Source organism: Lutjanus erythropterus, chromosome 22 (assembly GCF_056507025.1).
Source record: "Lutjanus erythropterus isolate fLutEry1 chromosome 22, fLutEry1.hap2, whole genome shotgun sequence".
Lineage (NCBI taxonomy): Eukaryota > Metazoa > Chordata > Actinopteri > Lutjaniformes > Lutjanidae > Lutjanus > Lutjanus erythropterus.
The window spans coordinates 3,142,991-3,170,650 of record NC_139338.1 but is presented as its reverse complement, the minus strand read 5'-3'; the positions used below and the strand labels follow the sequence as shown (position 1 = coordinate 3,170,650).

General features: G+C 39.4%; 2 protein-coding genes across 2 annotated transcripts in view; both read right to left on the bottom strand.

Moving 5' to 3' along the window:
• Positions 1 to 20,072, bottom strand: part of tmpoa (thymopoietin a) — a 29,723-nt gene extending 9,651 nt beyond the window's left edge. Inside the window, exons 1-4 of the mRNA XM_084710506.1 lie at positions 19,466 to 20,072; positions 7,482 to 7,599; positions 4,279 to 4,428; positions 3,252 to 3,397 (exon numbers count right to left, since the gene is read on the bottom strand). Coding sequence (XP_084566632.1) covers positions 3,252 to 3,397; positions 4,279 to 4,428; positions 7,482 to 7,599; positions 19,466 to 19,711 — 660 coding nt within the window. The 5' untranslated portion in view covers positions 19,712 to 20,072. The remainder of the gene's footprint in view (positions 1 to 3,251; positions 3,398 to 4,278; positions 4,429 to 7,481; positions 7,600 to 19,465) is intronic.
• An 886-nt stretch (positions 20,073 to 20,958) lies between these two features.
• strap (serine/threonine kinase receptor associated protein) lies at positions 20,959 to 27,255 on the bottom strand. The gene is made up of 9 exons (XM_084710505.1): positions 26,816 to 27,255; positions 26,268 to 26,403; positions 24,535 to 24,616; positions 24,355 to 24,427; positions 23,848 to 23,947; positions 23,216 to 23,353; positions 22,700 to 22,836; positions 22,387 to 22,536; positions 20,959 to 21,778 (listed from the first exon to the last, which is right to left on the bottom strand). Exons 1-9 carry the CDS (start codon positions 26,925 to 26,927, stop codon positions 21,717 to 21,719), a joined length of 990 nt encoding a protein of 329 aa, XP_084566631.1. The 5' UTR covers positions 26,928 to 27,255; the 3' UTR covers positions 20,959 to 21,716.
• Positions 27,256 to 27,660: the final 405 nt, after the last annotated feature.

Sequence of the window (27,660 nt, the reverse complement as noted above, 5' to 3'; positions counted from 1 at the left end):
GCTAAAATGATTTAGCTTTCTTTGTAGTATGTGGCTCAGAGTTAAAGGTATAGTCTGTAGGATTTGTCCAAGCTGTTCCTAACGCATCTGGACGTCAAATACCAACAAAACAATGAGAAAATCTAAAAAAAAAAAAAAAAAACAGAGGCAGAGAGCAGCAGGGTCTACAGACACCTACACAAACTTCTACTGGGTCATAAGTGATGATTGAAAGGGATTATGTACGATCCATACATTGTTTTTTTTTTTGAGAAAACGAGCTATTTACTATTTTGTTAATTGATCTATCACTTGAGTCACTTTAAGAAAAGTCAACCTTCTGATTCTAGTTCATTAAACATTAATCTTTCATTATTTTCTGATATTTTATGAACCGAACAAGTAATCATTTAATCAAGAAAATGATCAACAGATTGATTGATAATGAAAATAATCCCAAGAGGACAGAGTCAAAAAAAAAGATCCAAATGTGCATGTTTAAATCTATTTTTCAACTGAGAAGATTTGAACTTTTGAGCTAACCCTAGACAGCAAACAATGTCATGTTTTGTTAAGTTTTAGCTAACATAAGCTGGCTAATAATGTAACTTTTGGTTAACTTTTTGCCCCACATATTTGGGCGTCTTTTTAAGTGACAAGATGAATTCACAGATTAATCGAAAAAATAATCGATAGATTAATTGATTTGAAAATAATCTGTAGTTGCAGCCCTGATGCAGATTATGCCTTTGACCCCTCTGTCTGCAGCTGCTGGTGTTAAACACTCTGTCATGGTTGTTTTTTGTGATGACAGAGAGTGACGTGCTGGAATGTGGTTAATGACATGGAAACCAATCAGAGCGACACTGATGGACCAGCTGTGTGCACTCACACCGTGTGTCTCTTCCCATCACACACATCTTCAGACCTAACTATAGTATAATGGTTATGATAACAATGAGGAAGAACACTGAGGAAATTTGATTTTCTCTATTTAAAATACAGGCCCAAAAAAGGAAAGAAGCTCTCTTCCTGAGGACTGCAGCTACTCTGAGCTCTCTTCCACCCCCATAGTTCAGCTCGTTTGGTTCAGCCCAAAGGAAAAAATAAACACTGTGCTAAAAGTGCCTTGAGATAACTTACATTGACTGACTGACTGTATGTGTTTGAACAGAAAGTGCTCAGACTGATTTTGTCTCGACTTCCTTTCAGTGGTGTTGTGTAGATTGATGTCTGCTGGTTATCACCTTTTATCTGACCAGTATTATAATGTACAGCGTGAGGGATCTTCGACAACAGTCTGACAAACACTGACCGCTGTTTACACAGCAGCACTAATTAGATCAGTTCTCCTGCACAGTGGAGACTCGTCTGTTTAGTTACACAACAGGGCTCCACATTAACTTATTTCCTCGGTGTCCTGCAACTGAATTCTATTTTTAAATGTCCCAGCCTGAATAGCCATTGTCTAAGACTGAAATTCTTTTTCTTTTTTATATTCTTTATGATAATATAGTTCAATAACTTTGTTTCAGACTCACTCTGATGTTTTCACATCACAAATGATGAAAAAAAGGCATAAAAATGTGAGCTAAAATTAAAACTAAAATAGATTAGACTCATGTAAGCTGATAGCAATCGAAAGTCTGTATGAAAACGAAACAAAACTGCTGCAGCTGCTGCAGCTGCACGCCACACAGCATCATCAACACGCCCACTCACTCGCTTTAGACACTGCCCTGCTCTATTCACACATGCAGCTCATCCAGACTTAGGTCCAGGGATTTGTGTTCACACACAGCTCTTTGGGTAGTTTCTACATAATTGCAGTTGCAGTACCTGTGTGAAAGGGTTATAATAAACACTTTGTACCTATGATGTAGAGCTTTTTAAAAATGTTCAACACTTCCAATAAAAATGATAGAAGTCTATATTTCACACACATAAACATAATAATTACATTACATTACATTTCTAAGGAAGTTTATCTGCTAACCCAGACACCATATCTTTTTTTACTGTGCCTGGGACATCAGTTACACACAGTTCAGTTTACTATGACTTTGGCTCATTTTTGAATAACAATAAAATGATATGATAAATCAAATATTATGATAGATTCTTGGGTAAAAAGATTCATTTTAATTTGTGCTGCTGAATCAAATTATGAGCCCAACAAAGTAAATGTAAATGTAAATTTATTACGTGGTTTTGTTAAATGCTCCATTCTGATTGGTCAATAAAAACATTCTATGGTATGTTAGTTCTTTATAGCGGTTTAGTCTCAAATTATTGTTTTTTTTTTTTGGTAATTAACCATGTAATAAGCAGGATAAAGCACAGTCAGCAGGTCATTATTGTGAAATAAACCCCTTCAGGATAATTCAAGACCCCTTCATGTTTGAATTATTTTCATCATCGATTAATCTTTCTTGATTAATTGATTAGTTAATTAGTGGTTTGGTCCCTAAAATGGGCTTTGGACAACAATGATCAACATTTTTCACCAAGATAATGTCCCCAAATGTCTTGTTTTGTCCAAAACACAAAGCTATTCAGTTTACTGACACAGAGGACAAAGAAACCAGGAAATATATATCTGAGAAGCTGACATCGGAGAATCTGGACAATTTGTCAGGGTTTATTTTGTAATTATGCTTTATGTATATTATTTATTGTGACTATTCATACAATCAGCTGATTTAAGAGTAGTTTTAAATTCAAGGTACAATCAAAAATGTACTACAACAAAATACAGTGGTTAGTATGCTTTGTCTTCACATCACACCCAAACCTCTGGACACTGGACGGAGACGGCTCCAGACTGAGACCCTCCTTTTCACTCAGCTTTAGTCTGGTTGTCTCATGTGCACCAGAGTTTTAGTGACCGCTTTCACAACGGAGTTCATTCAAGTTCCCTTGCTGAATATGTAGCTGTACCTCGTGAGTTCATTTACTAAACATGGGTAAGGAAAAGAGAAAACAGTTTGTTTGCTTTCAGATATGAAATAGTATCAGGCTTTTTATGCAATCCACCAGTGAAGCTGTGATCACTGTGGAACAGGAAACTCAAAGGTGGCAAATTGCAGGTGTCTCAGAATGGAAACATTTCAATTTGCTTTCAATCACAGGCTGTTCAAACCCGTCATTTCCCCAGCTCCTCTTTCATTCAGCTTTACAGTTGGCCACACAGTGAAATGACACACTGTCAACATGCAGTGTAGCAGACGGTGCACATAAAGGTGTACAGATTCAGTTCTCAAGGTTCTCACCCTGTGGTGCTGGCTGCTGCTGCTGCTGGTGCGGGAGGAGACGGGCGTCTTCCCTCGACTCCTCAGCGGTCTCTCCACCACTGGAACTGGTTCGGGTTCAGGTTCAGGTTCTGCCACGGGCTCTGGTTCTGGCTCTGCTGTCACTTCTGACAAAAATACAGTCTGAGTTAGTTTACATTTGTTTCAAATCATCCACCTCCATGTTGGTTCTCAGAGACACATTGTCTCTTAATGCAGGCAGGTCCTCTCAGTGCATTTGTGTTTAAAGCAAGAAGTCCTCCATGTTTGCGTCCTAGCAGCTGCTACTGAAACTGAAAAAGTACGGCATGCTTTGGAAAGAGGTTGTCAATAACTGTGATTCTTGTCAAGTGAATTTGAAGCAAAATGTCAATGTCAAAAAAAGAAACTAAGTGTGATTTAGGCTGGTTTCCATTGGAGCAAATAAACTAGAATTAGCGCTCTGATTCTAATAGAGCAAATAAAAAAGGCTATGCAAAGCGGAGTTTCATCTTTAGTTAGAGTTTTCATCTATAATTATATGTATCAACTCTGTGGTTGTGTCTATGTGTGTACGATAATTTACACCAAAACATATGCATTTGAGAGTTATTTATGATGTTAAGATGGTACTTATTTAATCCTGCGCAAGAACAAGAAAAAATTCAGCTCTTTGTCAGCAAAATGTAAAACTCTGTAAAGGAAATGAACGCCTTAATTTGGGAGTTTTAAATGCTTCTTATAAAGCCGTGATTTATGGATTTTTAAATTGACTGCTTGGAAGACCATATGGATACCCTGAAATAACATTCTCATATAATAACACCACTGTGGCAATTCATAATATCAGTGCCATGACAGTAAACATCACATTTTATATCAAAGCACTTCAAAGCAATAGTACCAACAAAGTGAGTACATACTGTTCATATTCAGTAAAAGGGTGACCTATACATTCCAACATGTAAGCCTTTAATGTGCCGTGTTGGTGCAGATATAATCAGTCTGAATGGTGTAACAGTGTTCTCACCGTCCTCCTTGTCACTGTACAGGTCTGACTCAGAGTTGCCGTTGTGGTTCACTTGGATCTCTGTGACGACCAGCTCAGTCAGCACCGGCTGTACAGGACCGTCGTCCAGCAGCTTCTGCAGTTTCTTCTCGTACAGTTTACGGGTGGAGGCTGGGAGAAGGAGCAGAGGGGAAACGTTTTGATTACAACTTCACATGTAATCGATTCATTTATACTTTCTGGTTTCTTTACTCCTATCTGACAGTAAACTGATTATCTTTAAGGGAAACACCTTTTTTTGTTTTGTTTTAACATTTTCTGACATTTTATGGACCAAACAACTGAGAAAATTATTGACACATTGATCAACAATAAAATGATTGTTAGCTGCAGCCCTAGTGTGTGAGCAAGTCAGCATTCAACAAACTTCTACTTTAACTTCATCCAGTAGAATTTCAGCATTTACACACTGAGCAGCAAAGAAGAAACGAACAGTAAACATAGTGATTTCTTTATTTATATTCAATCTTCACTGTTATTATTTACAGTCCCCCCTGGGGAGGAGTGCAGAAAACCAGGGGACACATACAGAATGAAACAAAGTTGAAAATACACAAACACGAGTTTGCTGATTCTATCCTGCTAACCTTTATTTAACTAAAATTAAACCTTTGAATCTTTTCTTTTTTAAAAATCAGTTCCATGCCCAATTATTGTTAATAACTGGTAAATTTGTGGACTGGTGGGGGCACAATTTATTTTCGGCTTTTGAAAAAGGGGCACACCAGAAAAAGTCTGGGAACCACTGCCATTATTGAGATTTTTCAGCCAATATAAGGCCCATACCGATATAGACTGTTACTGCTGAATAGCCAAATATTGGGCAATATTTATCAGGAATAATTATCGTAGATCCTATCATTGTTGAAGCTTTGGTAATATGACCTCATGTGTGTTCAACTTCGTCTACATTGGCTGTGCAACAGCTGCAGTCCTCAGTCTGTGTGTTCTCTGCATCTGTCCTGCAGTCACAGCCCACTACACAACCATGTACACACTTAAAGAGAAACAAGTGCACACGTGCCGTAGTGTGGCCAGCGTGGACAGCTGCTTTATTATTGCTGGATGTGTGTCTGTTCTGTTAGAGGGGGGCTTTCAACTTGTCAGCTGTAGACGGGCTGTTTGGAGAACCTGGAGTTCAGATGTGTAACCCTACACTGTCACCAATGATCAAGTCAAAAGTGTAAAGCAACACTAAGAATGAAGAATACAGATTAGCTACAGCAATGCAAACACTAGTGATATTATTTCTGTGGTTATATATTTAGTTTTTAGTGTTTTGTACGTGGTGATATTAGTGCCATTTTAAATTACTAAACTGCAGCACTGGCAGCAGATGTGTGGAAGCTCACTACTTGTATGGAAGGATGCCATAAAGTGACATCCAGAGCCAAAGAGGAAATACTTCTTTACAATAATAACAAACCTCAACAGCAGAGAGCCAGACCTTTGTTTGATACAGGCCTTTACTGTATACTGATACTATTTACTGATTTTCATTATTGCATCCATTACACAGAGAAAAATACGATAAAATAAGTATATCAGGGCAGGAATTATATCATAATCCAACAGTCAGTGCTGTGGATGCCCCAGAGTGCAGCTGTGGCCGTAATGTCAATTAACTCCACACACAGCCAATTTGACATGGCCTGTTTTGATCTGGCCAATGTGTCCTTAAAGGGAAAGTTCACCCTCAAAAATAAAATTACATATTTCACGACTGACCTTTACTGCTGTTTTTCCATCTAGCTTTTTTTGGTTTGAGTTGCAGAGTTTTGGAGATATCAGCTGTAGAGATGTCTGCCTTCTCCAGCCACAGACCTTCATGTGAGCAGTTTTCTGTAAGAACTACTTTCTTTCTGCAGTACAATCCCCACAAAGCACTTCAGAATCTACCGGAACAACTTTGTTTTCTTATAGAACCATCTCTATGGCCAGACTCTGCAACTCACAACGAAACACTCTACATGGATAAACAGCAGGGGACACATTTGTAATTTTGATTTTGGGGTGAACTGTCCCTGTAAAAGAAAGTTGTGCATCTCCTCATTTAAAACTAAATGTGACACACCAACTACACAGACACACATTTTCCAGATTATCTATCGTCACGCTGGACATCAACAGTAACTTGACAGTTGTCCTGCTCCCTCAAATATGTAACAAAACATTAAGAGCTAATCTGCTAGCTAAAATGATCTAAGTATTAAAGTCCATCTTCAGTCCTGATTTCACTCCTGATATGTCTTGTAACATGAAAAACAATACATGAGCATGTTAACAAGGCAGCAATCTTTGGTGATAGCCAAAAAACTAAATACTATCACACACACACACACGATAGACAGTGAAAAAATCCGTACAGAAGAACAGGTAATCTTGGATGGATTATATTGATGTTGAAGTGACAAGAACACTGTCCACACATGAAACCTTTTTTCTTGTGTTTCTACAGTTATGTGTTTTGGAGGACACCATGACAAATTGTAACATATATATTTTAAGAGATAATTTGGTGTAATATTTTCCCCAGAGAGCACAGGGAGCTTCTATTTCAAGCTGTAAATTCTGTATGTATATTTTTTTAAACGTTTTGTGAGGACTACAGAAGCGTTAGGTAGCTGCTATAGTAATGTTATGGTAAGGTTTCCTGATAATTTCTGCAGGTAGTTACTGGTTTAGCTTGCATGGCAGGCTTTTAATGTGAAACATCTGCAGGAAGTGCAGAGATACGGTGTATCTTAACGTTGATAGAAAAAACAGCAAAGAAGGGGAGTTTGGATTTAATGAATGAATGAAAGTGAGATAAAGTAAGCAGAGTGGTAAGAATGACACAACGGTTGTAGCAACCTGCTTGTATTTGTTTGTGACGAGTGTTATTTAAGATTTGGCTGAGATCTTCCTTGTGAATTTATGACCTGCGTCTTGCCAACACATTCCAGAGTAATCACTTCCAGACTGGGTTGAATATGGAGTGCTGTTCACTAGCATGTCAAATCCACTTGTGAATTCCATCACCTGTGTGCAGTGTGTAGCACCAGCACACCACATCCCTGTGTGTGAAGTGTGGTCATACAGCTGTGTGCTGAGGGCAGATGTCACCTCAGTCTTTAACCTGTTGTGACCCAGCTGCTGCTGGTTCTGTTGCTCTGAGAACTCACCGACGATCGGCCCGGCATCCACTCCGTGCTTCAGCAGCTCGTCCTTCAGGTCCTGGTCGCTCAGCACGGTCACGTCCAGCTCGTCTGGCCGAACCTTGTCTGTTTTCCTGGTGGCTTTCTGTGGGGCGAGGACAGGACAGACAGTTAATGATGAAATGATAAACAAAGTGTACTGTTAAAAAAAACAGGTCACTTTCAGGCCAGGGACTATCATGGATTTATTTCTGTCCTGAGGCGTGTAATCAGCAACTAATGACAAGAGTCGTCCGACACAGGTATATTTGTGGGTGTGGGCTGTTTGTGCACCGCCTGCTGAGATAATACGCTGTAGACATGTGACATTGTGTTGCTTAAAGTACAAACACTTACAAAATTTACTTTGTCTAATGCTAAATAAGTCCAAAGGATAATTCATATCCATCTCTGCAGCACTATGTCTTCTCTGGGATATGGACAAAATCAAATATCACAAGATTTCTTCACAAAATTCTGGCAACGACTACTGGTGCTTTCACAATATATTAGTCATGATATCCACATTAAAGCTGCAAACTGTTTTAATAAGCAATCGATTCACCAGTTTGATAAATTTGTTTAAGGAAAAAGTCAAAAGTCTCTGATTTTTTTTTTTTTGGTATCTACACTCCTCTCTGACAGTAAACTGAATATCTTGTTGTGGACAAAACAAGACATTGGAAGACGTCTTCTCAGGCTTTGGCAAATACCGATGACATTTTATAGACCAAAAAACAAATCGATTAATCGAGAAAATGATCAACAGATTAATCAACAATGAAAATAATGGTTAGTCTGCAATTGACAAATACTGGTTTCATAGTAAGGTTTCATATACTGACAAATCTCACATACTGTTGTAGTGAACTAAACATCATGTTGATAAGAAGTTTTGGATGCAGCCACTGAGTTAGTGTTGGCTAGCACTGGTAAAAATGCTAAGCTAATATCATCCAAAACAGTGAAGTGAGTGTTGTCTGTGTCGACTTTTGAAAAGTTTAACCACTCAAAGTGACGCCTTTCTGCTCGTTATTGCTGACAAGCTGTGACTAGAACAGGCTGGGTAACATCACTCTCTCTCTTCTTTTCTATACTCCCCATTACTCCCTCACTCTGATGCACTCTCAAGTACCAAAATTTAGCACCAATTGTATTACTGTGAATCTGTACGCAGTAGTACCAATGTAGTTTGGTCAGCACCCTTAAAAGTTCAGTATCCAAAACTGATGTAAAATTGCAAAACAATCAATCAATAGCAGTTCTTTCTTATATACATAAAAATAACAAAATGAAACAATTAACCATGTAATATCACAGTAGACACAGTCTGGTACTCCAGTCTGGTACAGTTGTCATGATACCACAATACTGAACAATACAAAATACCATACTCCATACGTCTTTCAATATCACAGCAAAAAGAAAAAAAAAGTCCTAGGCACACAAATAAGTTTGGTTAAGGATTTTCTCCCTTTAAAAAAGAACAACCTGCCCACAGTGCTGGCACAGTAAAAGTCACTCCACACTGTGGTTTTGCTGCTGCAAGCATACGGTACTGAAAAAGTATTGATACTTCAATATTGTTGACAACCTTTCTATTGAGACATTTTCTACTGCAATATTGGAAATAAACTACTGTCACAGCCCTGATATGTGGCCCAGCCCTCACTGGAATGATGTGATAATCCTATTTTTAAGCCTTGTGAGGGACAGACAAAAACAGAGGATAAGTCAATAACACAATAGCTGCTCGGTTCACACCCTAAAGCCCAAACCCACACTGTCCCACCCTGCCCACACGTTCACCTCCAAACACCCTCCTGTGAACCTCTGCCTCTCTTTCAGAGGACAGCTGTGTTTGTCGAGCGTTCAGACCGTTACAGAAACCTGTTTACCAGGTTGCTAATTACACATTACATGACTGAACGGCTACATAAAAAATGCGGGAAAAATATGCAAATGTTTGACCTTTTTTAAAGGTAAATCCTCCATCATCCATGATCTATGAACAGATGAGTGGAGATGCATGTCTCACGTGCATCTCCACTCATCTCCACACATCATGCACATGATCACACACAGTTGGGAGATAAGCTTCAGCTTAAAGAGTTTCCTTCAATTTCCTGATGTAGTGAAGCCAGAGGGAGAAAAAAGCGAGGGAAAGTGGCGGTGTCTGAGGACACGCTGCAGGCGTTTCTTGATAGTAAACACTGTGCTGGGCTGTGGCTGCCCTCACACACCAGCCTACAGGAAATTACTGCATGTTTGAAGCAAGCTGCCTCTCAAATGAAGCCCTGTGTCTCCTCGTCGGCTCGCAGCCAGAGGAAGCTCTGCCTCAGACCAAATATTATGCACGCATGCTTTATTTACTCAGACACAATGTGTACGCAGCAGCTACACAGGCTGCCATGTTCTGAACCACCAGCTCCTCAAAGAACTGAATTGTGCAAAAAGAATCAAACAGGGGTCAGTGTGCAGTCAGTGCCACCGGTCGATCATGTGACTGCCCAGGCTACAACACTCAGCTGCTCCACAGGAAAGTCACCACAGTCTCTTTGCTTTTAGACTTTGACAAGTACAATCGGTGCATCTTTTACTTTGGTTGCTGAGGAATTTTTTAGCCACAAGTTGAAGATGGCAGGATGCCAAACATCCACCAGACTGCTTTTCCACAAGAATGTGCTGTTTTCTCTTCATTTCCTTCTCTATGTGACCTCACATTGACTTCTCCTTGCAGCAGCTCTATATGAACACTAGCCTCAGCACTATGTTGTTGCTGAACCAGCAGCAGGTGAGATGAGGCCGCAAACCACTGATAATCCAGAACTACAGATGAAATCCCTCCTGCATCTGAATTTGCACCAAACACACAGGAAAAAAGTTAATATGTTAAGGATTGTCAATCAGAGTAGCATTAGGGCTGGAAGAACAAAACAACACACTTGAGTATCACAATATTATGTGGAGCTGCAGCTACTGATTATTATAGTCAACCAGCATTCTACTGATTATTCTGGCAATCAATTAAGCAATCTGATCGTAAAGTCTGCTTTATTTAAGACCAATAATAATATATAATATAATAATATACAAAAGAGAAAATAAGAATAATTAAAAGAAATACAATTTAGAACTCATTAATTTTATAACTAAAAATAATAAGAGAAGCAACAGTAATGTTTACAATATCTCATTAATATCTCACTGGAAACAAATTTCTGCATTACTAGTAATCAAATTACTATTTTTATTTATTTTTTATTTGTTTTGTGTTTGTTTTGTTTGTTTTCATTTTAATTATTAACGTTATGCTCACTATTATTGTGAATTACATTACTAATTGTTATGCATAATAAAAACTTCAATAAATATTTGATTAAAAAAATAGTAATTACGTTACTTGAGGAATCGTTTCAGCCCTAATATGTGTTGTGATGCCATATTGATTCTCAAATAAACTATCGATTGTACATGTATCGATATTGAATTGATAGTTTACATGCAAAGATTTGTGGCTGTGGTTCAGTATCTGTTCTGATTACATTAAAAAGTCCATATTTGACTTACTTGCTGTATATAGTGGTGTTACTATGACAGTTTTCCTAAAATTAGATTAAAAATATCGTCTTGTTTACATTATTTCAGTATATCACAATATACTGAATTGTAACCGCTGTATCTTGATACGTACTAGATCGCCAGATTCTTGCCAATACACAGCCCAAATTATAGAAATTCCATCAAATTCATTTAACATTGTTTTTGTGGGCAGCAAAACGGTAAATACATCTTCATCTCACCATCCAACCATGTGTTCTCTTAACAAAAGATACATTGAGGTGGTTCAGGTGGAAAGGACAAGAAAAGGTTGATTTAACAACAAAACATTACATAGTAGGCCAAATATTTTCAAATCTCCAGTCAGCTTTTATCACCAACTTAATGTTGGGCTCTATGATACCTGGATTGTTACCAATTTAAACTCTCAATACTGTGATTCTGGCCATTAATGCTGATATCATTCTGTCACCAAAAAAGACACTTGGCCGCCGGCCGCTGTCATACCACTGGAACACCCTGAATTCAACTGACACCCTATAATTTTCATTAGATTTAAGCGATGCCTAAATTAATGGCATGACCAAAAACCACACTATAATGAAATCTATGTTAAAGCATCTTTGATTTACACAAACATGTAGCTGTGTTAAGAAAACACTACCGCCTTCTTAAGCTCCTTTTACACTGGTCACACCTGCTAACATCTGACTTTTGTCCTCAGTGGGAAAGGGAAGAATCAGCATTCATTCCAAAGAGGGCTACTCAGTTAATCATGATATTATTAAAATCACAACATGGCCAAGTGCAATATCCAAATTGCAGAGTCTTGCAATTATCTGATAAAGAAAAAAGTACGACAAAACACTGTAACAATGCTGCAGAGATGTTCTGGACTACAAATCTTGTTCTCCAGACGTAAGAAACGTGTTGTTTGTTTTCTACAGACTTCAACAAATGTCACATCATTATGATTGTTGATGATTGTTTTTTGCTGTGAAAAGTGTGATGAAAAATAGAAATTCCCACTAATCATAATGCAATTTCAGTTAAAATGATGTTCCAGCATGGCAGAGATTTAGCCTGCTTCTACCTGCTTGACATGCTTGTCTTGAGTCAAGGGGCTGTAAAATGAAGAAACGCATTTCATTTCCTTTAAATTCTTCCCTATACAAGTACCCCATTATTTTGTCATTTAAAAACTTTTGTTATGAAGCAGCAAACTTAGAAAATGTTAGGTTTTCACCAGATACCTGAAAGTACAAACAGTGAAAGAGGAGAGAAACTAAACTTCAAACCAGAGATTCAGTTAGAAGCTACAAAGTTCTGACACAGACACTTGAAACTCTGTTCTGTGTTGAGTCTTTCCAGTGCACATTATGAAAAAAACAGAAACTGTCTACTCGTAACGGAAAAGGAGTCAATTGCCTATTTTTAACAGGTTAACCCTTGTTTAAAAAAACCACAATACACACTAATTTTGTAAAGTGACTCTTTGTAGCTTATTCATCTGGAAGCAAATGAGCAGAAAATGTGAGGAATGCAGAGATGATGTGCTCAGCTTCAGTGGTGAGCTGCTGCCACGGTTCACAGCGTGGAATAAATGTGAGAGACACAGAGAGAGAGGCCGTCTGGCTCTCAGTGGGCCCTCGGCGGGGTTTGGTCTGGACGGTAGCCAGGCTGTTTCATAATACCAGCAGAGAGAGGGAGAAGAGGAGGAGGGGAAGAAGGCGTCTGATCCAGACCACACCCTGGCCTTTAAAGGCATAACTGAAGGCTGAGCTCACAGCCCAGCTCGGCCTCGGCTCTGTGGAGTAAAACTCACTACAAACACCGTCACACTTTCCCCTACAACTCCTCACTGCAGCCTGGAGGGAGTAGTGTGAGGACGAGATCTGCCAGGACCTGTGGCTGCATGATGTAACCTGCTGCCTGCCTCACTAACAATGGATTGTGTGTGGTTAGCCACGGTGCACACTCTTAGATTAACCACACAACTGTTTGCATTACTGGTCACACATTCTTTATACTTACAGCTCATTCCTTTGAATCTCACAAACACCAGGGGGAAAACTTCCTGCAGGAGAGACACCAAGTATGTGAGCCTTCGAGGTTCACTCTAACTTCACTTAAACATCTCAAAAATGTACGGAATGGATCTTTGAGCCCACCTCCAGCTCACCTGCAGCTAAGAATCTCTCAGACATGAGCGTCAGGTTTCACATGATAAACAACTTAAACACTACGATGCTGCAGAAAACAAAGGACAAACTAATTACACACGAGCCACATCTGTCCACAGCCCTTGACTTTTTACACTGAGAAAAGTTTAAGAGAAAAGTATTTCCTCAATGAAGACATGAAACCCATTAAGACGACAGCAGCAGCTGCTTGAAAACCACTCCAACCTTACAGCTGAATGAGTCGATTTTATACAAACACACTACTCTACTTTATAGCTGCAACAATTAAGTGATTATGAATCAATTAGCAAATTAATTGCCAATTACACTGATAATTGATTAATCATTTAAATAAGTTTACAAAGTCAAATTTAACTGATTCCAGCTTCTTAAATTTCTTCACCGCTTCATGTCAGTAAACTGAATATCTTTGGGTTGTGGACAAAACAAGACATTTGAGGATGTCATTGAGGACTTTTGGAAATCCTGATTGACATATGTCAGCATTTCCTGACTTTTACAGACCTAAATACTAATCAAGTGAGAAAATAATCAACAGGGATGCACCTATCGACCAGCCAGAGACCAGAACCAGACAGTCAGCGTAACATATCTGATTCTGTACCGCTCAAATTCACACATATGCTCTGCATGATAGTCAGATGATGCACACAGTACCACTGACTATAACATCCAAGTACAAGTACAAACAGCAACCTCTGGTGCAAAAGCAAACAAAGTTACTGTGAAACAACTGAAAATCATTACACTGTTATGAGAAGTACCGAGGTATTTAGCAGACAGTGTGGAGCGTGACTATTGCTGGCTGTGTTCTAATAAACTCATCACGAGACGAGACGCATCAGGATCTGGTTAAGTTACAACCCCTGCTAAATCATTTCCTGGGGAAACCCTGTATGGAGCCAACAGAGGGACAAAGAAAAAGTGCATTATGCTGCAGGAGTGAATGAAACTGTTTTAGTTACATTCTGATACCATTTCACACTATAAACCTGGGTCACTGTACTATTTCATGTCTTAGAAAGTTTGCATGTGTATATACAAGCAGATGTATTTATTGCATATATATTATTCCTGTTTTACTTTATTCTATCCTATGACACGTGTTACTATATTTGCCATGTGCTGCTGTGTTGAACTGAATTTTCCCTACAAGGGATCAATACAAGCAGCATCTTATCTTAAGTAGAGTTCCACTGTATTGTTATGGGTATCAAAACTAAATATGTCAGATACCTGAGAGCAGACACACAGTCACCTGTGATCATGTAGTGACACTATCAATCCTCTATCATGCAGGGCTGGTTGCTATGGATGAAAATATTCTAGGCATAACTATAGGTGTTTTCACAAAATATTTGATAAATAGGCTAATCATCAGTAATGTGGATATAAAGACCAGTCTGGTAAGTTCAGAAAATGGCATTAATCACTTTACTGTAATGTATCTTTTAAAACCAGGAAAAGACAACACTTATGTCACATCCAGATATATCCTAATGATTGTAATCCAAGAAATAACCAACTAATAACCTCCAAGTCTGCACTGAGACGACCTCAATAACACCATCCAAGTTTCCTTTACTCACTTAATTGTCATGGTAACTTCTTTACCATGTGACTGACTAGATATTAACCCTTTAATTCCACCGCTTGAGTTTGTTATTTCACATACAAACATATCCAGAACACACCAGGGCTGCACAATTTATCAGAAGAAAAAAAAACTGTGATCTCAATTCATGCATCTCATCATGAGCAGCCCAGAGATATTCACTTTACTGTCAGAGAGGAGTAAAGAAACCAGAAAATATTCACATTTAAGAAGCCGAAATCAGAGATTTTGGACCTTTTTTTTTTAATTACTCAAATCAATCATCAAAATAATAAATTAATCGCTGCAGCTCTAGTTTATGTCATCTGTTTAAAGCCCTGTCTACAGAGCAAGTGTGTTGTTGAAAAAAATTTGATTTGATTTGCGACATCTGAGTAAATCATCTTGGACTTTGGGAAACACTGATCAAATTGTTTCACTGTTTTCTGACATTTATTGGCAAACAGCTATGGATTGATTGAGAAAATAATCAACTGACTAATCAGCTATGGAAATAATCACTAGTTGCAGCCCTCAAGAATTGTGTGAGAGAATTATGATCTCCGTTCTTCGGAAAAAATAAATCCTTGTTAGCAGAAAAGTGCAGCCCTAGAACACAGTGTTAACATGATGTAAACCAACAGTAAACCTGGGTGAAACTTGTGTTTAAGCACCATCAGTGTCAGCCCACCACCTCCCAGCATTCCTCTGAGTTCACCTTTACTCTATCTGTGTGTCATATCACATACTTTACACTTCAGAGAGTCAGTGCTCCACACACACACACACACACACACACACCTGTGCCTGATTGACTGGTGGGACTTGTCTGGTTTGATATCAATGATAACCAACATCCCCTCTGCCCAACCTGTCAGATTTGATTCATCGTTTGAAAACTCATGAACCACAAACATCTTCACGGTCCACACCTCGCCGCAGACCTGCTGCTCACGTGAACTCTACCTGACAGCCAGTTCAGAGAAGGAGAAGCAAGAATGTAAATCGCGCAGGAAATATGCAGCCTAACACCTGCACACTGTGTTGTTTGTGCACACTGCCCCCTCCCACATGTTGACATGTCGTTTCTCAGTCACCACCTTTGTTCTGCTGACTCCAATCATTCAGTCAGCGTGTACACACCTCCCCCTCAACAAGCTCAGGCCTGACACGTCCTGCTGCACACCTGTTTGAGTCCAAACCCAGATCAACAATGAGTTTGTCTCAGCACACGATAGGTAGCACACATCATTACAGTGATATATAAGCAACTTATATCATTGAGGACTTTTGATGCACTGAAGCACAGTGCATCAAAAGTCAAGTGTTTCCCTGGCAACTGTACAGACCTGAAAGGCAAAAACAATCTTTTTATTTCTTCTTACATGCCAACAATAATGCAAAATATCCTTTCATTCAGAAACCAATGCAGTGTTTCCCCTACCACTGCCTTGGGGGTTTGTTTCCTCTCCTCCACTACAGAATGGAGCAGAGGGAGAGACAGGTGGCATACATACTGTTACTCCAGTTTAGAGCACATGATTAATCGACTATAAAGTTCATCTCCACCTATTTTGATAATTGATTAATCGGTTTGAATCATTTTTAAGAAAAAAAGCCAAAATTCTCCGATTTCGGCTTCTTGAATGTGAACATTTTCTGGTTTCTTTGCTCCTCTCTGAGAATAGACTGAATATCTTTGAGTTGTGGATAAAACAAAACATTTGAATACATTATTTTAGACTTTGGGAAACACTGATCAAATCGTTTCACTGTTTTCTGACATTTATTTGCAAACAGCTATGGATTGATTGAGAAAATAATCAACTGACTGACAACTATGGAAATAATCACTAGTTGCAGCCCTACAGAGTTGTGTGAGAGAATTATGATCTCAGTTCTTAAGGGAGAAAAAATTGTGATTCACATTTTAGCAGGAATAGTGCAGCCCCAGAACACACCACGTTAACGTGATGTCAACAGTAAACCTGGGTGAAACCTGTGTTTAAGCAGCATTAGGGTCAGCCCACCACCTCCCAGCATTCACCTTTACTCTATCTGTGTGTCATATCACATACTTTACACTTCAGAGAGTCAGTGTGAATTGTGGACAAAATAAGAGAAACACTGATCAACATTTTTCAACATTTTCGGACTTTTTAATGGACCAAAAAAAAACACTGATTAATAGAGAAAATGACTGACAGATTATTCGACAATGAAAATAATCGTTAGTTGCAGCCATAGTACAGACTAGGGACTGCAACTATTATTGTAATAGTTGAATAATCGGTTGATTATTTTCTCGATTCATTGATTAATAGTTGTTTGTTTTAAAATGTCAGTAAATGGTGAAAAATGTTGATCAGTGTTTCCCAAAGCCTACGATGACCCTCACGTTTCACGTTTACTCTATGACAAATATCTGTCAAATATTAACATTTAATAAGCTGTTATCAGAGAATTTTGACTTTTTTCTTCCGAAAAAAATGACTCAAACTGATTAATCTATTATCAAAATAGTTGGTGATTAATTTCATAGTTGTTTATTTGATTAATCGTTGCAGCTGTAGTAAACATCCACAGATATCACATTGTCATGATAGTTTTTTTTTTTCAGTAAAAATTTAAATTGTAATGCCAAACTGATCACTCACACTAACTGTATTGCATGTGACAATTTAGAATTTCAATCAAAATAATCACAATGTGACTTTTTTATTATATCATGCAGCCCTACATGACAGCTTGTAATTCTTTGCGCAAACGACGCATTTCTGTCACTGCATGAATTGCTGGCGTACACCAATTCCTAACTGTGGAGTCGTACTGTGACTCTTAAGTCTTCTACAGTGAACTAAACTTTTCTGATGCATGACAGCTCAGCATGTAAACAGTGCAGTATGTACAGCTAACTTCTGAGAGCACATCAGAAAGTTAGCAGACTTTAGAAGTCGAGCTTCTTTGAGGAGCGTTCTCAAGTATGCAGACAGCTGCCGGCTGGAGGGGATTATTATCATTAAACAAAGGAGGAATGCTGGGACACTGAGACTACTACACCCAACACACAAACAAACAACAACAGAAACTGCATTCATTTGTTATCTGTGTTTCAGTATCTGTATCTGGGAGCGATTTCATTTCATGTAACAACAGGTAAATCAGCAAATACTCTATTTGTCCACCCAAAACACAATCTGATGAAATTATCATGACAAAGAGATGATATTAAGAGAAAGAGAAACCCACTCTGTCTGCAATCCAGACCCAAACATTGATAACGGCCTTTTTCATTCAGTCATTGTAGTTGTGTTGTTACTGACAACAGTGAGGACACTCCTCCAGCACGTTACACCAGACTGAAGTTTTGGGGGGGAAGTGAAAGCTCAAACATGTGAGCGTGGTTTCTGGGTGTGAAGTGATCAGGGTTTGGCCACAGCTTCATTCATGACGCTGTGATTTAAAGTTATGAATTTACAAACAGGGCCTTAAAGAATGTAATGGGTCCCAGAGGAAAATGATTGACAGTCCAATTTAAAATAATGTCCTCTGGGATAGAAGGAATGGTGGCAACTGAAGCATATGGCTCCATCCTGGGCTGTGCTATAGAACGCAACAGGACTGTTTTGGGTGGGGTCGCTTGGCAAAAAACCACAACCTGTGCATGATGGTAGCCCGTGATCGAAGCTAAAGAAGCCACTGTGTGCCAATGTGATGGAAAAAAAGACCCTGTTGAAAATTATGAGAAACTTTTTCACAATAATCACTTACATACTAAGATAAGACTAGATAGAACCTTTATTAATCCTGAAGAAAATAACTATATTTTGAGCTAATCATTATTTTAAGTTAACTATTTTGTGTCAGCTCTAACTAACTCAACACTTTGCACTAACTCATTATTTTGAAAGATAAACTCAATATTTTGGGCAAACTCACAAACTCTTTTTTATGCTAACTATTCATTATTTTGAGATATGAAGTCATTATGTTGGAGTTCACTCATTATTTTTAGATTCCAACTCCAATTTTGAGTTTCAAATTAAATATTGAGTTAACTAACTTATTACTTTGCATTAACTCAATATTCATTAACTCATTAATTTGCTACGCTAACTCGATTTGAGATATAAACTCATTATTTTGAAATTAACTCTTTACTTTTAGATTCTCACTCAACATTTTGAGCTACCAACTCATTTTGATAGTTTCATAATGACTTGCAGGATTTTTTTTTCATTACACAGAGCAGATGTTCAGATATTCTATACTTAAAAGAAGCTGACTGATTGATGAGGTTTACTGAGTGTTGGTCAAAGTTTTTAAGTAGTTTGAAACATCTGTAAACTTCTAATGTGCATTTGTGATGAGACAGGACACTTAAGCAAGGAGTAATCTATTGATCAGAAAATAATCAGGGGGTAAATGGATCGTTGCAGTCGTAGTTGATTTGTTTAACATAGTAAATCACAGAATTGTGGTATTCGGCAGAAAGCAAATTCACTACTTTTAAGTGCAGTTACAGAAACTTGGAGCACCATGCTTCTCATAGCTGTGGAATGTCGTGTTTCTGCAAATGAAATGTAAATTAATTAGAGAAAAGTCCCACTGACCCTTCCGGAGGAGCGGCTCCTGCTGGAGACCACGACGGGCGGCGGCAGCTCCTCGTCGCTGGAGAAAGCGTCCAGAGTGGCGGCCGGGACATGCTTGTTGTTCTGAGCGGTCAGGTTCTTCAGATACAGCTGGACGTACACGTCTTTGGTCGGGTTGCCGCTCGGCAGCTCCACGTTGTTGGCCAGCAGCTCGCTCTTCAGCTTGTCCTTGGTGAGCACAGACGGGTCGTCCAGGTACTCCGGCATGTCGGCGTGCGGATGGAGGAACACTCTCCGTTAACTGTTAGCGTCGCCTGGGTAAGTTAGCTGGCTAACACCGAGAGGGAAACGGAATGTAGTGAGAGGAGAGGTTTGTGTTAGCTGGAGCGGCTAACCAGCGCCTCTTACTGGACTTTATTCGCAAAACAACTAGCAGCTCAGGGATAATAAAGGGTGTGAAAGAAGAAAAAGGACAAAAAAATAATGACTTTCTGTCGCTGCTCACGCTTCCTCCTCCACGGCACGCAGAAAAATGGAGAAATGAAATCAGTGTGTACCTTCTTAGGTAAAATCTGTTCTACACTAAGATGCCGCCGCCGCTGCTGCTGCTGATGGTCCTCACCCGGGCAGGAAGTGACTCTGTAGAGACGGGCTCCCATTGGTCAGTTGCTGTCACAAGGACCTTCCTCATTGGCGGGACAAACACGCAACTATTGAAAATTATGTTGAAGTCAACTGCATGGCACCAGTCTGTGTCACCGTTCAGTCATCCTGTGCCAACATGATGGAAAAAAAAATCCCCAAATAATGATTTCCTAAACTCAAAACCAGTTAGTATTTCAAAATAATGGCTTAAAATCTCAAAATACTGAGTTAGTATTGAAAAATAAAGGTTTAGTATCTCAAAACAATGACTCAGTATTTCAAAATAATGGTTTAGTATCTCAAAGTAAAGGTTTTGAATCTCAAAATACTAGGTTAATATCTCAAAATGAGTATTTAAAAAAGTAGTTTAGTACCAAAAACTAGTATTTAGTATCAAAATAATTACACATTAATCTCAAAATGAGTTAGTATTTCAAAATAATGACTTATCTCAAAATGGTTGTCTCTAAATAATAGCTTAGGAAAAGTTTTTCATTTTAAGACTATTCAATATTTTGAGCCATTTGGAGTTTCTCATTTAATGAATTACAGGATCTTTTTTCTCATCACACTGGTGGAAATGGGCCTCCATAACCCTGTTTAAGTAGCATGTAACATGGAGAGAGAAGAATGTATACATGAAGACAAGACCCCAAGACAATGGATAGTGAAAGACAGTATGTTTGATGGTGTTCTCACTAAATTTTGTATTTGATTTACATTATGACAGGACAGTTTTGCAAAGCAAGTAAAAGACATGTTTGTGTTTGTACGTAACAAATGTGCAAAAACAAAAAAAAATTAACATGACACACCATTCATCCACATTAGGCAGAGGTTAAAAAAAGAATTAAAAACACCAAACCCAGTTTGCTCTTTGTGCATTACTTACAAATAAAACTGTAATGCGTTTGTTTATTTCATCACTGGACACAAATGAAGACAGAAACCAAAATAAAAAAAAAAAAACAACCTGACATTTCTTCCCTTTCCACTTTGTCACAAAACAATGTTTTCTTTTCATTTTTTGGATACTTAACTTTATATACTCAACCAGTACAACAGCAGCGAATACTCAAAGCAATGCTTCTGAAGAAATGAAAGCGCCTTATCTTGAGCACAAACTGTGCAACAATCGCTTGTATCTTGTAACCATGAACTGAAAATTAAAGCCTTGGTACCAGCTCATTAATTTAATTTAGAAACCAAAACCAATTGTAGCATCATGTTCGGCAAGGTTTGAGGCTCCAGGCTTTAAACAAGTTAAAATAAGTGTAAGCAGACAGACAGAAGTGGACTGATCAGAGAGAAAGCAGGCAGCGATGAGCCCACACTCACAGCTCTACTGCTTTACTCTGCAGACCACACTGTCCATGTGACTGCATCAGATCAGTGTGTGTATAAGTGTGTGTATGTATGTGTGTGTATATATGTGCATGTCTGTGTGTGTAAGTCGTGTGATGGGTTGGTCTATGACAGACAGGGCAGTCATAATATCCACATCAGTTCCTGATGGATGGAGATGTTCTGGACTCTGCTCCTTGCTGGGGCCTGATAGAACGCTGGAACACCCCTCCGTTCGTCTTTTTTTTCTTCTCTTCCCGGTTCTACAGAGCGCTGCTTCTCCTCAGGCTTTGATCTCAGGGGGCGAGTTGTACAGCTGCTCAGAGTTCTCTGCCCCCAGGTCCTCTGAGGAGGAACGCAAGACAAAGACACACAGCAAGAATTAGAGGACCCATACAGATACTTTGATATACCATAATACAAACGAGCAGAGCTGCTGACGGCAGGATACTGTCACTTTCTATGACATTTTCCAGCCACAGCTTTCTGGCCAGACAGTTTAAAATTTGGATTCTTGCTTAACTGCTCATAATTTGATCCGTTTTTTGCCCAAATGTAAGTGGTTCTGGGCCAGGATAATCACATGGCAACCAACAAGGTTAAATGCAATAACTTGAATACTGTCAGTGAAGCAGATTTTCATAGTACTACATGGGTTTTTGCATAAAATAGCAGGATGGTACCATGCCAGGTGGCTGCCTGTTACAGCACCTCCCATCATATGTTTTGTCCACATGCTATATCTGATGTAACCTAAGAATTTCCATGTTTGGGATCAGTTAAGTACTATTAGATTTACTGCATTCACAGACACTTTGACATCGCCTTCACCAATTAGCATTTGAGGTAGCCATTTGCTGAGAAGATAAGATTTTGATTTATGATCAATGTCATGTAGCTTGTTCCAGATCACAGAAGAGTGACTACATAAATGAGTGATCAAAGAGTGTTACCAGGAAGGACACACTTCCACAGGCCGTAGGTTTTCCCTACAGCCGTCTGCCACAGTCGGAGCGTTCCATCCTCAGAGCCACTAGCGTACAGCTCACCATCCGGACTGAAGCGAACACAGTGCACTGGACCAAAGTGACCCTTATAGGACTCTGCAGACAAGAGAATAGCATTAGCTACGAGTGGTACAAAATGTGTTTTTTCTTAGTTTTTGCAGTAGTCATAAGTTTCATATATATTTTGTTCTATATTTTTACACATCACATGTCTAAAATGATCCAAAGTGTTGAGAAAAAGCTCATCTCTGCTCCTCACCGAGCTCCTCCTTGGTGCTGTAGTCAAACTTGTAGAGCTTGAAGTCGTCTCCACCGGCAACAAAGAAGTCTTTCTCTGGGTGGAGGGAGGCTGAGTTGATGGGAGCTGGGGCCTCCACTGTCTTGATCAAGTCCAGACTGGAATGTTCACAAAATCATTTGAATGATACACTTGAACTACAAAAAGCCTATAGCAGGGCAGGAAGTATACCACAGCAGAACGGCCTGTGCAGTGGATGCTCCCGGAAAGGATTGAAGGCTCCACTGTATATCGCAGGAAATGGCTCTTTCAGCTGTTGATTAAATAAAAATTTTCCTCCCATACTTCCCCTTGCCTGTTGTGGCACCACTTTTATCTATAACTAGGGCCCCATAGTTGTATTCCTTCAGCTACACTCTTTGGCTATAACACAGTGTTGTTGTTTGCCACCCAAAAGAATAAAAAAATAAGAGATCTAGCTGTTGTTAACATGTTAGTAGCAGTATCCAGGATGTGTATGATGAGATGTCAATGTACCTCAGAGCATTGTAGAAAGCGATGGTCTTTCCATAAGTGATCACAAGAATCTCTCCATCAGCCACATACTCCATGCTGCTCACAGTCGTGTCGAACGTCAGTGTCTTCACCTCCTGCATTGAGGTTCTGTCCCAGAGCCTGGACACACACAGAGACACACACACATGCTATAACTTCCAAAAGGTCTCTGGTGTGTTTACTGTCTGTGTGACAGCAGAGATTTGCATCACAGTCAGGATGATGAGTTCAAATGTTTTTTCCCTTTTTTTTCCTCCTTAAAAAAGGAGAGAGGAGTTCAACCTTAGATCAAAATACATCTTTCCAGAAATCATGGCCAGGTTACACAAGATTATACACACAACAGTTTGAGCAGTTTTCTGTAGGAACTACTTCCTTTCTTCAGTAGAATCTCCTAGAAAGGAAGTAGTCCCTACATGAAACAGCTCACAACAAGGTCTGTGGATTATCTTCACTAACCAGGTCATGATTTCTGGAGAGACTGATTTTGAATTTTTCAAATATATTTTTTTAGCAATTTAAGCACCACAAGGACAGGTGATATCCAGTTCCATTTTTGACTTAGGTGTGAACTGTTCCCTTCACACACAAATGAAAAACAGGGCCTCACTGACCGGATGGTTTTGTCCTCGGCAGCAGAGAGGATCTGCTTGTCATTGTTGTACCACAAGGCTTTTTTGATGGCTGAGGTGTGACCGGCGATCTCCTGAGGGGCTGCAGGACACAAAGATGAGACAGCTGATTACATGAAAAGACAAAAATGATACACAGCACAAATATCAGGGTCTGACTGGGATAACTTAATGCCTCTTCTTTTTCTTTTCAAATCATTTAGACACTATATTTTGCCATTTTGGTTCTATTCAACCCAACTCCATTCGAAAAGCAGCTGTTTTATGATACTGTGATATTTTTTAACAGTAAAAACTTCAGCACCCATGTCTTTTACTCAGTAACATCATTAACTAACCTGTGATAAAGAGTTTACATACTGACTAGCTGCTTCTACAGTGCTTTTTTTTTAAACCCAGGATAGACATGGTCATGGGACGTGATGTACGCCTGCTCTCATCTATGTCCCTAATGATGGGCAGAGTTATGTCTTCGATACATTCACTTACCTGCTTCAGGGTTACTGAGATCGTAGATGCGCAGCAGCTTGTCGTTTCCTCCAGTCAGCAGACAGTTGCTGTCCTGAGTGGAGAGGGAGGGGCAGTTTAGAAATATTCAAACTCATCACATGCAGGATGTGTACAGAAAAAATCACATTCATCAGCATGTTACTGGAACGCTGCACTGACCTGAGTGAAGCTGACAGTCTTGACGATGTGTTTGTGTGCCAGTGTGAGGACCTCATCTCCACTCACTGCATCCCACACCTTTCTGAAAAGTACACAGGTCAGCTTTTAATACAGCTGCAGTCATTTCATAACGTGTGATTATTTGGGGATTTGCAGTTTTATAATATTTTGTCAGATTTTATCAATTTTCTAGTTTCTGTTTATGCTTTTTGATTTGCAGACCTTGCTTGTATCTTTCTATTTTCTACTCACCATGTTTATTATTATGCACCAAAACACCAATACAAATTCTGTGTTGTGAAAACCTAATCTGTAGTAAACCCGATTCTAAAAAAAGCAAACCGAAGTCCAGATTAAACAGCATTTTGAAAATACGTTGTGACGCATTTCTGAGTGAAAACAGGATGGAGAATGCCACGATATAATTGTTTAAAATTGGTTGGTTCAATCCTACAAAAGCACACATCATATTTTGTTTAAAAGGAAGAAAATATGATTGGATTTTGATATAAGAATACAAAGAAATAAAAACAGATCAAGGCAGCGGTACACCTGCAACTCCCACGTTCTGGTGAGGTGAAATTACAAGGATGGTAGCTGACTCAGGATTTTGTCAGTTGAATCCGATTTGGCTGTTTAATACCAAGGTACGACAATTTGTTCTTCTTTTCAGTTCAGCACCATACTAAAGTCCTCTATCAGCCTACAAGAATATGTTTTACCACTAAGACTCATGTTTTAATCAGCATTTTTGATGTGAAAACATCAGACTGCCACATAGTCAGAGAAAAAGTATGTGTCCTGTTGATAGATCAGGTATAAAATCGCATCACCTGCACTCTGTTTCTATCACTCTTTTCTGCTTCCATCACAGTTAGTTTTGTGATGATTTAGTGACTCAGTTTATAAAGTTTTACAGCCTATCATGCTGTTGCATTGCTATGTGTACAATAACAGTTAAAAAAGACAAGAGCTGAAGCTTGTTTACCAACCACTCACAGATTTCTTTTCTCAGCTAAGCACCAGCGCATGTTGTCACCAAGATTTTTTTTAATGTGTGCCAGCTAATATAAGATATATTTATAATTTCTCATTGAAATGTTCTCCCTGTGCAGTTCTGTAAGCTTCTATATGATTTATCTGTTACTGTAATGTTCACTGACTGACAAAGGAAAAGAAGCAACAAAAAAAGACAGCTCAACCAGAAGAATCTAAGTTGACTGAGGGATCTACAACTGTTAATTTGAATCTTCAACTTTAAGAGGGCAGCCCAAAAAATGACAGATTTTGCCTGTGGAGTTTGATTGCTTTTAAGAGAGTGATATTTGTCATCTATAACTACACTCCTATCAGAAAAGGCTGTCTGACAGCAAGGTAAGGCAGAGAAAATAATCTAAATATAGTGTACACTTAAAGTGATATTGCTCTTTTTCTTAGGTGTCTACAATACATTTTGCTGCTGACCCTGTCCACAGCTTCCTACACCAGTACTCCTGCTGCCTCTCTAAACTGGGGGCGTGTTGACGTCCATCCACTGTAGGTAATACACTGACTGTGAAGAAGTACCTCATACAACCACACTTCAAATAATCCGATCATGTAAAACTGTCAGAGAGACAGAGAAGTACTCAGGATGACTGGACTATTTTAGACTTGTTTCAAAACACACTGTCAGACAGCCACTGTAGACAGGGTGTGTTGTCCCCATCTACTGGACTGGACTGTCCACTCACGCTGTGAAGTCAGCGGCGGCGGTGGCTGCCTTGGTGGCGTCTGTGTTCAGAGTGGCTCCCCAGACAGCGCCTTTGTGACCCAGAAACGTTCCTATCCAGTCCCCTGTGTCTCCCTGGCGCAACATAGGCTTGCCATCTGACAGAAGAGAAGAAAGACAGGGAGGACACAAAGGTTACATCAGTGTACCAGCTTGTGACAGCTGAGACACAACCTGTGGATCCTGCAGTCAACAGGTGTCTCAGACTGATTCATTATGACAACGCCTGATTCTGAACTAGAAGAAACTGAAACATCTTCAGAGACTGCATATTAATGCAAAAGCTTAGAAACATTTATAACAGTAACCAAATAAAGCCTAACAGTGGACATGACTACTAAGTCCACAGATTCAGAGAAATCTGTTTGTCAGAGCTCACAGGATGTAGAGTGACGTCACGTTGTTGGATTTACGTCTTAAACCACTTGAAACTAACGTTAACCGTTAAGTCACTCCCCGGCCGATAATGAAGCTCATTCATCCCCCTCACAGACTGTCGGTTGGTCTCACCCTTGCAGGCGCTGATGAGAAAGTAGCCGTAGGGGGTGATTCCACTGAAGGCCAGGTCCACCACAGGCCGGGTGTGACCGGAGCAGGTGAGCGGAGTCTGTCTCATCGCCATGGTCCTCTAGCCGGCAGGAGACGGTTCACACTGAGGGAGGGGACGGGAGAACGCTAACGGCTAGCTGAGCTAACTGGCTGGGTGGATGGGCTAGCGGGCTAACCGACAGACAACAAGCTAGCTGGTGTTAAGTCCGGTATTCTCTGTCGGCAGCTGGTTGGACTGTAGCTGAAATGAATGAAAATTAAACACGGAGGTCTATAAAGTAAACGGCGGGTCTCCCCCCCAGCGAAGGAATGGCTAGCGTGCTAATAGCTACAACATTGCAACTAACTAGCAACGTGCGACGCGGCGGAACTACCGCACAGATGATATAGCAACCGGTGCTCCGCGAGCCACAACAGGGATAATACTTCCGCTGTGATGATTTTCATAATAAAAGCGCTACCTCCTCAAACTGGCCGACGGATGTGTTCAAGTGTTCAATGTAAAAGTGGGACTGCAACTAACGATTATATTCATTGTCGATTATTTTCTCGATTAATTTACCAATTAATCCTGTCAGCAATGAATTGCTTAGTTCATTGTTTGGTTCATGAAATATCAGAAAGTGACAAAAAATGTTGATCAAAGTCCAAGATGACGTCCTCAAATGTCTTGTTTTGTCCACAACACAAAAATATTCAGTTTACTGTCAAAGAGAAGTGAAGATTTAAGACGCTGAAATCAGAGAATTTTGACTTTTTTTAAGTTGGTCAATTGATTAATAAATCCTGTCACAATCTTGTCAGTT

What these genes read in the sequence shown, in the direction of transcription:
- strap (XM_084710505.1), bottom strand. Translation starts at nt 26,927, where the DNA reads ATGGCGATGAGACAGACTCCGCTCACCTGCTCCGGTCACACCCGGCCT. An exon ending in GCCGAGGACAAAACCATCCG is followed by an intron (nt 23,354 to 23,847) that starts GTCAGTGAGGCC and finishes GTGTGTGTCCAG; the next exon opens with GCTCTGGGACAGAACCTCAA. An exon ending in GCTTTCTACAATGCTCTGAG is followed by an intron (nt 22,837 to 23,215) that starts GTACATTGACAT and finishes TGAACATTCCAG; the next exon opens with TCTGGACTTGATCAAGACAG.